Source organism: Brassica oleracea, chromosome C1 (genome assembly GCF_000695525.1).
Source record: "Brassica oleracea var. oleracea cultivar TO1000 chromosome C1, BOL, whole genome shotgun sequence".
NCBI classification, from domain to species: Eukaryota; Viridiplantae; Streptophyta; class Magnoliopsida; order Brassicales; family Brassicaceae; genus Brassica; species Brassica oleracea.
Genome location: NC_027748.1, coordinates 11653106 through 11664808, shown reverse-complemented (window position 1 = coordinate 11664808; position 11703 = coordinate 11653106). Strand labels below are relative to the sequence as shown.

General features: G+C 37.7%; 3 protein-coding genes across 4 annotated transcripts in view; 1 reads left to right on the top strand and 2 right to left on the bottom strand.

The window, feature by feature from the left end:
• Positions 1 to 3169: 3169 nt before the first annotated feature.
• On the bottom strand, positions 3170 to 6613 carry LOC106297934 (CBL-interacting serine/threonine-protein kinase 8). Of its 2 annotated transcripts, XM_013734121.1 has the most exons (15): positions 6405 to 6613; positions 6026 to 6186; positions 5880 to 5942; positions 5727 to 5798; positions 5540 to 5647; positions 5391 to 5465; positions 5259 to 5312; positions 5049 to 5174; positions 4755 to 4844; positions 4354 to 4476; positions 4121 to 4237; positions 3887 to 4003; positions 3735 to 3791; positions 3540 to 3614; positions 3170 to 3438 (listed from the first exon to the last, which is right to left on the bottom strand). In XM_013734121.1, the coding sequence occupies exons 2-15, from the start codon at positions 6182 to 6184 to the stop codon at positions 3337 to 3339; spliced, it is 1338 nt and encodes a 445-aa protein (XP_013589575.1). In that variant the 5' UTR covers positions 6185 to 6186; positions 6405 to 6613; the 3' UTR covers positions 3170 to 3336. The 2 variants fall into 2 exon arrangements, with proteins under 2 accessions (XP_013589575.1, XP_013589539.1); XM_013734085.1 differs by lacking the exon at positions 6405 to 6613 and having other exon boundaries at positions 6026 to 6346.
• A 1397-nt stretch (positions 6614 to 8010) lies between these two features.
• Positions 8011 to 10875, top strand: LOC106307130 (F-box protein FBX14). Its single transcript, XM_013744002.1, has 3 exons — positions 8011 to 8789; positions 8856 to 9357; positions 9873 to 10875. The coding sequence occupies exons 1-3, from the start codon at positions 8248 to 8250 to the stop codon at positions 10662 to 10664; spliced, it is 1836 nt and encodes a 611-aa protein (XP_013599456.1). The 5' UTR covers positions 8011 to 8247; the 3' UTR covers positions 10665 to 10875.
• The window catches only part of LOC106307132 (UPF0483 protein CG5412), a 1321-nt gene continuing 420 nt past the window's right edge, over positions 10803 to 11703 (bottom strand). Inside the window, exons 2-5 of the mRNA XM_013744004.1 lie at positions 11523 to 11621; positions 11392 to 11433; positions 11182 to 11311; positions 10803 to 11105 (exon numbers count right to left, since the gene is read on the bottom strand). Coding sequence (XP_013599458.1) covers positions 10906 to 11105; positions 11182 to 11311; positions 11392 to 11433; positions 11523 to 11621 — 471 coding nt within the window. The 3' untranslated portion in view covers positions 10803 to 10905. The remainder of the gene's footprint in view (positions 11106 to 11181; positions 11312 to 11391; positions 11434 to 11522; positions 11622 to 11703) is intronic.

Here is an 11703-nt window from a genome sequence, read left to right as displayed (position 1 = left end):
ATCGCGGCCACTTCATCTAATCACTCGGAAATCTTGGCCATACATGAGGCCAGCCGCGAGTGTGTTTGGTTGAGGTCGATGACCCAACACGTCCGAGCTGATTGCGGGATGGCCGAGTGCAAAAAACCAACTGTGATGTATGAGGACAATACTGCGTGCATTACTCAGCTCAAGGACGGTTACATAAAAGGTGATAGGACGAAGCACATATTGCCTAAGTTCTTCTTTACTCACGAGATTCAGAAAGCTGGTGAGGTTCAGGTTATCCAAGTACGATCCAGTGACAATTCAGCTGACCTATTCACCAAGACACTTCCTACCTACACGTTCAGGAAGCTCACGCATCAGATTAGGATGCGTAGGCTGAAGAACCTCCACTGAGGTTCACATCAGGGGGAGTAGTACGTGTTGTACTCTTTTTTTTTCATCATGGTTTTGTCCCACTGGGTTTTCCTGATAAGGTTTTAATGAGGCAACATTAAGTGTATTGCAATCCATGTATTGTGATGGCATCCAAGGGGGAGTGTTATAAATCAATTGGTGGATGTCCATAACCGGTCCGGTCCATAACCGGCCCGGTCCATAACCGGCTCATACACTTAGAGAGAGAGACGGCCCAAACCTAGAGAGAGAGAGGGGGCTACAACTTGCATATTTTCTAATTCGTTTATGTTTATTGCATATAACAGCTTTCGATATTGTATTTCCATTTATCTTTTTTGTAACCCCTATATAAAAGGAACACTTATTCATTAGTAATATACAGAAACTTAGTGTTCTAAATCCTTAAGTTTACGACATTGATTCGAATGTCAAAACAATTTTGCTAAAGTTAATTATTCTCACATCAAAGGAATACCAAAATGTCAAACCCAATAATCACTTTTAATTTTAATATCAGGGTTGCGGAATAAAATGATTCAAGCCTGCCGACAAAAAAAAAATGATTCAAGCCTGCGTGAATAAATGCAGAATATTATTCTCACATTAAGGAATAATAAAATGTCAAAACCCATAGCATTTTAATTTCAATCCTATATCATGGTCGACGAATATCGTTATTCACGCTAAAGTGAACAGTACATGAACGACTTTTATGAAATATGTGGGATGGTTGATTCGTGACGGTGGGTTTTTAAAGGATTCTCGATTTGCAGAAGAAACTACATACTATTTGGTTGAGAACAGCAGTTTTTGAAAAAGGCTGATTCCGAAAATAGCCAAGCAAAACATTGTTCTATAACCTATTAAATTTTAATAATCAATATGCATAAATATAATTTTAAATTGTTTTTATTTTTGTCAACTTTTCAAATTGTTTTTAATACAAGAAATATAACAAATGTGATTTTCAATCGATAATTCTACGTGTATTACGAGGATTTACATATGACCGTTTTTATCACCACCATGGATTGTTTTCTAAAGATCAGTCGTAAAGGTTTTACTTACACCATACTAAAAAAATGTCTAGTAATCTTTTTACATTAATATTATTTAGAATTTGGAACTCAAACATTTTCTTGTAATTAATGTTAATAAATTCCTGGTCAAACCATTGGATTAAGAGAGTTACTAAAAATTTTAAAACAACATTTTATCAAACTGTTTGTTAAATAGTTTATAGCCTTTAAATCTTAGGGGCAGTTAGGCTTTTAATGTAGTCATCGAACCTAATTATGTGGGGAAGCGAGTGTGTAGGCGCGCTGAGAATTCATTTGTTATTGATATATTGTGGATTTGTGGTATTGTACTGCTGAAGATGACAAAGATTGAGATTTAGGGTTTAACAAAAGGTGAAATATTCTCTCGTTTCTATATAATGTAGGTTTAATTTACAGCCGCCTAGGAAAAATACATAAATAATGGTTATTACTTATTTGAGATACATGATTGAACAGTTCACTATAACACGGTAATGTTTCACTGTAACACAAGAACAGTTTGCTATAGCAGAAAAACAGCTTAGAGACACTGCAACATCTTTCTCGGTTTCAGTAGTATCATCCGCCACATTTTCCGGAGTACAAAAAAGATAAAGATATAGTGCACAATGACTACTATATGTCCATGATATTGTCTTTTGAGCCGACGGCAAACCGTGGCGATTTGCACTGATTCGGCATGTTCCTCGGATTTTTTTCTTTAAAACGATTGTTTTGTAGGTTGTAAGCCCAGAATCACCTATTATATCATAGATATGTTTAATATATGTTCATATCGACAATTATCAACCAAAAACATCATGAAATCGTAAAAAAAAAAAAAGTGAAAAAGTGGCGGTAAAATCGCAAGTATGGAACTATGGAAGTTGAAGAAGAGAGTATTTTTCTCATTTCAGGTTTAATTAAACCTAGTTCCAAAAAAAAAATCAAAAAAGGTTGTGGTTACCTTTGAACCCGTGTCCTATGCGATATTTGGAGATGGACAAACCACTAGACCACAAATTAACATTAGTATGGTTTCACATATTTAATATTTAATATATAACCCCTAAATGTATATAAATGCCCTAAAACTAATCTCCGATTTTCTCATCATACGCTAGGTCCAATCCGAGCGTACAAGGAAAGCTTAGCAAGTTCTTGAACATTGGTATATAGTTAGCTAAAACACAGTAATATTTCATCATAAAACAGTGATAGTTCACTATAGCTTTACACAATAGTGGTTGTGGAATAGAAATAAACTATGATAGATTATTAATTTGCGATTAGCTTGCCGTTGGGCTGATTTCTTGAACGTTTTCATCAAAAAAAGTATTGAACAAGTAGAATAAGAAGAACAAGAAGTAAATAAGCTTTCACTTACCTACTTTGATGTGTGCATAGTTTTGTACTCCTAGTAAATAAGAAGCAGAGTGATAGGCCATGAAGGGTTTATACAAGAAGAGTTGAAAGAAGAAAGCAATGAGATATTAGAGAGTAAATGGCGGGAGTTTGTTACAAGTTAAAATAAACAAATAATAGATCATTGTACTTGGGCCTTGACTATAAAAGGACCCAAGATTACTTTACGGGGATTATGCAAACAATTGGATTTGTATGGGCTTGTTATCTCAATTGGAGATACAAGATAGACTTAGAGCTCTGATATGTAGAGTCTAAGAGGAGTGGCTGGGCGGTTAAACATCAATATACACTATAGTTCTTATCACAGAGCCAAGAAGCAAACGTAAATCAGGAGAAACTGTCGGAAGTTTTGTCAAACAATGCACAATCTTTATACGTATTTATAAATTAAACCCAAATCAACAAGCTTGTACATATTCATTCAGACTAAAGCAGTTAAAACACACACACACACAGAGAGCTCTGCTTTACATAAGACATGGATTCAACGTCTCTTACTCTTGGTCTTGGTGACTCGATTTCTCACGGATGCATCTGGCGGCTTCCAGATGATGTCATCAAGCTTGCCACAAAACGTCTTGTAGAACTGCAAAACATTAACAAACTTGGTTTTTTACCACTATGAAAATGAGTCGCACAAAGCTCAAGGTGACCCTAATGGTTTTCATTTTTCTGCTACTAACTAACCTTGAGGTATTCTTCTGCATCTCCTGCTGCATTTTGGATGTCTACCATGAGAAATGTTGGTGCAACTTTAAAGACCTTCAGGTTTCAAAATGATTAGTCAGACATGCAGAGACCAAAGTTCAAAAAAAAAAAAACAAGGATTGGTTTTGAGTGACGTAAGAGTAACTGAGTAGGTAAAGTGTTAGAGAAGTTTACTTCTAGAATGACGGAGAAGTGAGACGACTTATTTGCAGATAATCCTTCTACTCTCATCTGAAAAGTGAAATAAGGTTAACATCAGTTAAGTGCTTGATGAAGCAAATGCAACAGATGAGAATGCTTAATAAACTCTTACTCTACTTTCTTACTTTGTAGTTGCGAATGTGAGTCTTGAAGCCCATGGACTGCGACACAACTTCCATGCTTGAAAGAACCACGTTTGCTGGCTTGTGTGAGATGAACCTTGTCTGATGCTTCATGGAGTCCTATCAATACACTTGAAATATTTTAACGCAGTCATTGTAAAACATAGTGAAATGATAAATAACGACTGAACAAGGAAGAGGAATGCACACAGCGGGTAATCCCCAGAGCATTGTCACCTTTCCACGGTCAAAAAGAGTTGCAAGGTTCAGGCCTTGAGACAGAATAATAAGGTCAAATGCATTTAGAGTCAGTGGACCCGTGTCGCCTGTTCCAACCTGTGCTTCTTTTCGTTCCTGAAGTGAAAACGTATTGTGTCACATAGACCATTAAAACACATGCTTTACTATATACACATGCCAGCCAGCAAAACAAATGGGGGGGACAGAGAACTGTGCCGAGAAAACCCTACCTCCGGATCATCAAAAGCAGCATATACATCATCCAGGTTTACATGTTCGTAATCAATAACTTGTACAGGAGTGTAATCCTTTGCGAACCATTCATCTTTCCTGATTTCAGCAATTGTAATTCGCTGCAAATAGAAGAGAGCAAGGCTACATTTGTCAGAGTTTGAATCTTGAGATGAAAAGTTAAACTGTAAACAACTTCACTTGAGAACTATGTGACGCAAGGCTTTGAATTGGAAAGTTATCCATATTGTATAGACCTTCCAAACAATCCAGGATAGTGATGGAAAGATTATATTCGAGTGTAGATACGAATGAAATCATTGGTCAACTATTGTAGAGTAATCTAGATATCTAATACATCTCAAAAACACACACAGAAGCTCTGGAATCAAAAACTTACAGTTTCAGGATTTGGATCCAAAATTCTACGGATCAAGGCCTTTGCTCCCAAGGCAAAATATGAGGGGCAAGAGAAGTCAGCATTGTCGATCTGCAAGCAAAATGTGGAAAGAAAAGGAAACCTTATTAGAAAGATAGTACAGAGGTCACTAACAAGCACACAACACGTAAGATTTACAGAGAAAGATCTTGATAAGGTTTGTCACAGTGAAGTGAACAAATAATTCGATCATGACAAGACACTTTACAAGAGGAAGTATTAATATTCGCAGAGCAGCAATAGTAGAGCCCATGCCTTACTGTATAAAGTAGGGAGATCCATTTCATCAAAGGGAAGATATCCTGCCATAAGAACATAAAGGATGACCCCACAGGACCATACATCTGCCACCGCACCATTGTAACCCTTATGACTCAGAACCTATCCCAAAACAGAGAAGACCATATGAGCTACAATATAAAAACATAACTAAGTTTCACGGAAACATTGTGACATTTGATTTACCTCAGGAGCAACGTAGTTTGGAGTCCCACAAGTTGTCTTTAGGATGGTAACTCCCTTCAGATCAAAGTAAGATAATTAGTTGACAATAATTCAACTTGAAAGCAAAAACAATAAACTGAGAACAGCCATTACTTGCTCTGGTAATGCACTGAGCCCAAAATCAGATATCTTGAGATTTCCTTGAGAATCCAGCAGAAGATTCTCCGGCTGCAATTGACAGCAGAAACAATCAGATTTCGTTTGAAAAGATTGTTGATAGTCGGCAAAAAAAAAGAAACAACCTTAAGATCTCTGTGGTAAACCCCTTTACTATGACAGTAATCAACACCATCAATAAGCTGATGAAAGTACTTCCTAGCTTCAGCTTCACTAAGACGTCCATTACGAACCTGCAACATAAAACAAAGTGAGAAACAACGTCTTCTTCCAGAGATCATTCACCTTGAGTTGAGAGGCAAGGTAACTCACAATCTTATCAAACAGTTCACCACCAGTAATATACTCCAAGATGATGTAAATCTTAGTACGGCTCGCTAGAACCTAAAACATCAAAGAATCAATCAAACTTCCATATGAAGAAGCAAAGATATAAACTTAAGAGGAAAAGAACAAAACTTTAACCTCGTAGAGACGAACAACGCAAGGATGGCGAACAAGTTTCATGATCGAGATCTCCCTCTTAATCTGATAATTACAAATTAAAAATCTCAAGAGACATAATCAAATCTCAGACAGAAGAGAGAGAGAGAGAGAGAGAGAGAGGGAACCTGATCAACCATCTTGCGTTTGAGGATGGTGTTGCGATCCACGATCTTCATGGCGACGCTCTCGCCGGTCTCAGTGTTCTGAGCGAACTTGACTTTGGCGAAGGTGCCTTCCCCGATTGTTCTACCTAACTCATACTTTCCTACTTTTCTTACCACCATCTCTGCTTACCAAAACCTCGATATCAATTTCACTGCATTTCTCGAGTTGTATGTAGAGAGAGAGGAAAGTAGATGATTCTTTTTGAATTTTTTAGAATTTAATTAGGACGACACAAATACACAAGAGAGAGTAGATAGATATGGAAATTAATAAAAATTAAGAAAGCTTTTAATTCAATAGGAATGTATTTTTACTTTGAGAAGAAAAAAAAGGAGAGACCTTTTTATTTGAAATGGCTGAAGCGTGGTGCCTTCGTGGGTGAATCCACGCCGGCCGCAACACCGGCTAGAGGAGAAGTCAGAAAGAGAGGACTTTTGACCAAGAAGAGAGGAGACGTGTTTGGCGACTACTTCTTTTTATTGATTGGTTTCCACCTCATCCTTCCCTTTTTTGGGGTCAACATTATATCCCAGATTTTCACACTAAATACGACTCTCTTTAGATTTAGAAATAATTAATACCACTCCTACTACACCTGTTTATAGTTTTTTATGATTGATTTTGATTTTTTGGTGGTAAATTTACCAATATCTCCTCCTTTTAGCAATGCTATTATGAAAAAGGGAGTTTTGGAAGTTTATTTGAAAAGATCCCATATTTCAACAACTGCCTTTTGAACAAATTTAAGAAGCATACTTGAAATTTATGAAAGTTGGCCTTCTGTAAAAAGCATATCTTCAACCCCATCTAATTGAGATCAGCAACTAAACCCCAAATTTACCTTCCATCTTGGATTCTTTTGCTTCTTGTTACTATGGGCCATACTATGACATACAACAGGCCCAATCAGAAAGCCAGAACCTTTTTTTTTTTTTTTTTTTTAACTTTTACTACCTTTGTCCAAAAACCATTTGCTTATTTAGATCAAAACACTACAAGTCTTCAAGGAATATTAGATACAAATTTCTGGTTCTATCATTTTGTCTTTCTCTTTTGATTTATGTCGAGAATGAAGTTGAACTCTCGATCTCATACAATCGCAAAGGTTGAATGAACTTTAGATAGAACACAAAATCAAAAGATCATTAGTAAGCTTCACTAGAATCTGGGGGTACCCGGAAGATGAATTTGTGTAGAATTTGTAGATCGTAAAAAATTGATAGATTTAAAAGTTAAGTGAATTGTGAAAAAATATATATCTTGACTTATAAAATTTTATCATGACTTTTTAAAATTGGTAGAGATTTCATAAGTTTGTATTAATCCTTTCTATCATTCTTTCTAAATCATTTAACATGATTTATTTTTTGCAAAATTATGTTTATTTATTAAAAAGAAAATAATAATGATACATATAAAATTATGTTAATATGATAAGATGAATATTATATTAACAACTTTAACCATATTATATGTTTGTCGTGTTATTTTAGTTTTTATTTAATGATGGAAATTACAAATATAATTAGATAATAAATTAGATATATCAAGTTATTTTGGCTATTTTCTTTAAAGATTAGTTACTTACATAATAAAAAAAAGCATTACCACTAATGAAAATTTACAACTTTCATAATATCTTTCTAAAATAATAAAAACTTGAAAAATCGATATTTAATGCATCAGCATTAGCAATCATACCTCTTAATTATTTCGACTAAAAGACATTTAGCAATCATGCCTAGAAAAGAAAAGAAAAAGCCTGTAAATGTAAATAATGTTATTAGGTGAATGAAATCCTACAAAAAAAAACAGTTAAATTCTTCTAATTATGTTTAGACACAAATTACATGTCACGTCTTAGAAAAAAGACGCATCTTTAAAAGTAGATAATATTTACCCTTGTCGAGCCTAATATCAACTATAGGGTTGGTAAAACTAAAAGTAAGCTACAAAAAATTAAAGTTTGCTTTTTTTTCTTCTTTAATGGAGGAGAAACAGTCACAAATAATGGAGGCGAAGTGGAGAAAGAGAGAGAGAGACCAAACTCCAAGACAAAGCTTCTTTTTACCTTCCTGTCTGCTCTTTATCTGAATCCGAGTTCTGGATCAGGACAAGAAGAAACTGATACTTCTTGAAAGAAAAAAGTTGGAAGATTCTTGTTCTTGATCATTTTACTTAAATGGCAGAAGAAGATCTCTCGGAGATGGCCAAGGATGTTGAGCGACATCTCAAGCTGGATCCACCTGAGTCCTCTTCGCCGCCGCCGTGTCCATCCCACGTCCTCGAGAACGTTCTCGAAAACGTGCTCAAGTTCCTCACCTCAAAACGCGACCGCAACGCCGTCTCGCTAGTCTGCAGATCGTGGCACCGCATCGAAGCTCAGACCCGATTCGAGGTCTTCATCGGCAACTGCTACTCCCTCTCTCCCGCGCGTCTCACTCGCCGCTTCACGCGCGTCAGGTCGCTGTTCCTCAAAGGGAAGCCCCGGTTTGCTGATTTCAACCTCATGCCTCCTGACTGGGGAGCTCAGTTCGCGCCTTGGGTTGCTGCGACGGCAAAGGCTTACCCTTGGCTCGAGAAGGTTAGTTTGAAACGGATGTTTGTAAGTGACGATGACTTGGCGCTTCTCGCTGCGTCGTTCCCTGGGTTCAAGGAGCTTGTCTTGCTTTGCTGTGAAGGGTTTGGGACTAGTGGTGTTGCCGTTGTTGCTAACAAGTGCAGGTAAACTCTCTAGATTTTGTTTAGATTGAAAAGTTTTGGATCTTTAATAAACTTAATTTGTTTCAGACAGCTTAAAGTACTTGATCTGATCGAGTCTGAAGTGACCGACGACGAGGTGGACTGGATCTCTTGTTTCCCCGAGGGCGAAACCCATCTGGAGTCTTTGTCTTTCGACTGTGTTGAATCCCCTATAAATTTCAAGGCCTTGGAGGGGCTTGTGGTGAGGTCACCGTTCTTGAAGAAGCTTAGAACCAACAGGTTTGTTTCACTTGAAGAGCTGCATACGCTAATGGTTCGAGCGCCGCAGTTAACGAGTCTTGGGACTGGCGCATTCAGTAGTACACACGATGGGGCTCAGGGTGAACAAGAACCGGATTATGCATCTGCATTTCGTGCTTGTAGATCATTGGTTTGTCTATCAGGGTTCAGGGAGTTGACGGCGGAGTACCTCCCGGCTATATCTCCAGTTTGTGCTAATCTCACCTCTCTTAACTTCAGTTATGCTAATATATCTCCTGATGTGTTCAAGCCCATCATACGCAACTGTCATAATATCAGAGTCTTCTGGGTATGTAGCCTTCTTGATCTATACTACTGCATTTAGGGCTTGGACTTTGAACCGAACCAAACTGAAATTTTTGGTTAGTTCGGTTAGGAGTTTGGTTCGATTCGGTAGTTCTTTTTAAAAGTTTGATTTTCGGTTTGGCTCGTTAACCGGTTACTTCGGTTTGGTTCGTTAACCGGTTACATAGATTTTCTTAATAAAAACAACAAAGAAAACTATAACCAAACCATACCAAAAACCCAAACCGAACTAATCAAATTTCAAACCAAACTAATCGAAATTATCCGAACACCAAACCAAACTTTATTTCGGGTTAATTCGGTAAGAGTTGTGTTGAACCAAACCAACCGAAAGCCAAACTATCAAAACCAAATTACTCGAACTACCCTAACCCGCAGGCCTAACTGCATTGGTTTCTGTAGCATGTTTTAGTTAGGCTCATTGTATAATTTAGTCTGATATCTAAAGAACCGAGGAATTTGAGTTAAATGTGTATCTTATAACCTTTTATCACGCAGGCTCTTGACTCTATATGCGATGAAGGACTACAGGCAGTAGCTGAAACATGCAAGGAGCTCCGTGAGCTTAGGATTTTCCCTTTTGATCCTAGTGAAGACAGTGAAGGTCCTGTCTCGGGATTAGGCCTCCAAGCAATTTCAGAAGGTTGTAAGAAACTTGAGTCTATTCTCTACTTCTGCCAGCGGATGACAAATGTAGCTGTGACAGCCATGTCTGAGAACTGTCCCCAGCTTACCGTGTTTAGGCTTTGCATAATGGGTCGCCATAGGCCTGACCACGTGACAAGGAAGCCAATGGACGATGGATTTGGCGCCATTGTTAAAAACTGCAAGAAGCTAACCAGGCTTGCAGTATCTGGATTACTAACGGACCAAGCCTTTAGCCTTATAGGAGAGTATGGGAAACTGATACGTACTCTATCTGTAGCTTTTGCAGGGGACAGTGACATGGGTCTGAGATATATCCTCGAGGGGTGTCCTAAACTAGAGAAGCTTGAGATCAGGGACAGTCCCTTTGGTGATGTTGGACTGCGCTCTGGTATGCATAGGTATAACGAGATGAGGTTTGTTTGGATGTCGTCATGTAGGTTGTCCCGGGGAGCCTGCAGGGATGTTGCTCATACTCTGCCTAGTGTGGTGGTGGAGGTGTTTGGGTCAGATGATGATGACGACGACGACGAAGACGACGACGACGACGAAGACGACAATGCAGATTATGTGGAGACGTTGTACATGTATCGGTCCCTTGATGGCCCAAGGAAGGATGCTCCAAAGTTTGTAACAATTTTATGAAGACAAGCTTAGAGAAAGCAGCAGCTGAACTAGAAGAGAATGCGTGTCTGTATGATTGTTTGTACCATTTGATTTGATTGTCTCCCCTCTATTTTGGGATTTGTCTTATACCAAGAAAGAGTGAAGAAGAGGTTGTTGTGGAAGTCAAAGAATGAAACTTTTATTATTTGTGTGTAATCAAGAATATGATTTTACAGCCATTTCACGATTATTTTTGTCTACAAGAATTATTGGTTATACATTACATTATAAGATCTTCACCAATCTTGACTTCTTCCTCCATCAGCAGATGCTCTAAGGTGTCAATGAAAGCAGTAACTTTCTCCAAGCTCTTCTCATCAAGCCTTGGGACCGTGTGGCCCTTGGGATGATGGACCACCACCGGATTCTCGAAGGAATCTATCAGCTCAGTTCCGTAAGGTTTCAAGAAATCAGTCTCCCCTGCAAAGAAAAAAACTCATTTTTACACATTGAAAATTGCAAACCAGATATACAATTTAGTAGGTGATCAAATTACCTAGAAAGTGGAGGGAGGGAATGTCCATGGTAGACGAATACGCATCCTTCGCGACATTGGTGGATTTGAACATAGCTCCTCCAATAATGATGATAAACTTGATCTTTGGTACTTTCTGGAGTGCAATGCCCTGCACAAAAAAAATCGAATATGATGTAATGTGATCAAAATAATGCATTTCCCAGCGCGAAAGCAACACTACTGACGTACCTTAGCTTGCAGTCCTGGTAATCCTCCAGACAATATTGCACCCTGCAAAATTAACACAGAAATACATTATTAAATCTTATAAAAAAACTGTTAAATGAGAAATGAAGCACAACTTTGAATGTGTAGATTACCTGAGAAAAGCCGATGAGACCATCAAAGGGACCAAGCTCGATCATACGATCCTCTAAATACTCCAAACATTTCTCGAAATTCGTATACTCGTTAAATTCCTGAAATTAAATTATTTTCCAACTTTCAATTACACGAATCTCAAAAGCCCTTTCTCAACAAAAAAAAAAAAAAAAAAAAAAA

What these genes read in the sequence shown, in the direction of transcription:
- LOC106307130 (XM_013744002.1), top strand. Translation starts at nt 8,248, where the DNA reads ATGGCAGAAGAAGATCTCTCGGAGATGGCCAAGGATGTTGAGCGACAT. An exon ending in GTTGTTGCTAACAAGTGCAG is followed by an intron (nt 8,790 to 8,855) that starts GTAAACTCTCTA and finishes AATTTGTTTCAG; the next exon opens with ACAGCTTAAAGTACTTGATC. An exon ending in ATAATATCAGAGTCTTCTGG is followed by an intron (nt 9,358 to 9,872) that starts GTATGTAGCCTT and finishes TTTATCACGCAG; the next exon opens with GCTCTTGACTCTATATGCGA.
- LOC106297934 (XM_013734121.1), bottom strand. Translation starts at nt 6,184, where the DNA reads ATGGTGGTAAGAAAAGTAGGAAAGTATGAGTTAGGTAGAACAATCGGG. An exon ending in AACGCAAGATGGTTGATCAG is followed by an intron (nt 5,943 to 6,025) that starts GTTCCCTCTCTC and finishes TGTAATTATCAG; the next exon opens with ATTAAGAGGGAGATCTCGAT. An exon ending in CTGCTTTTGATGATCCGGAG is followed by an intron (nt 4,238 to 4,353) that starts GTAGGGTTTTCT and finishes TTTTCACTTCAG; the next exon opens with GAACGAAAAGAAGCACAGGT.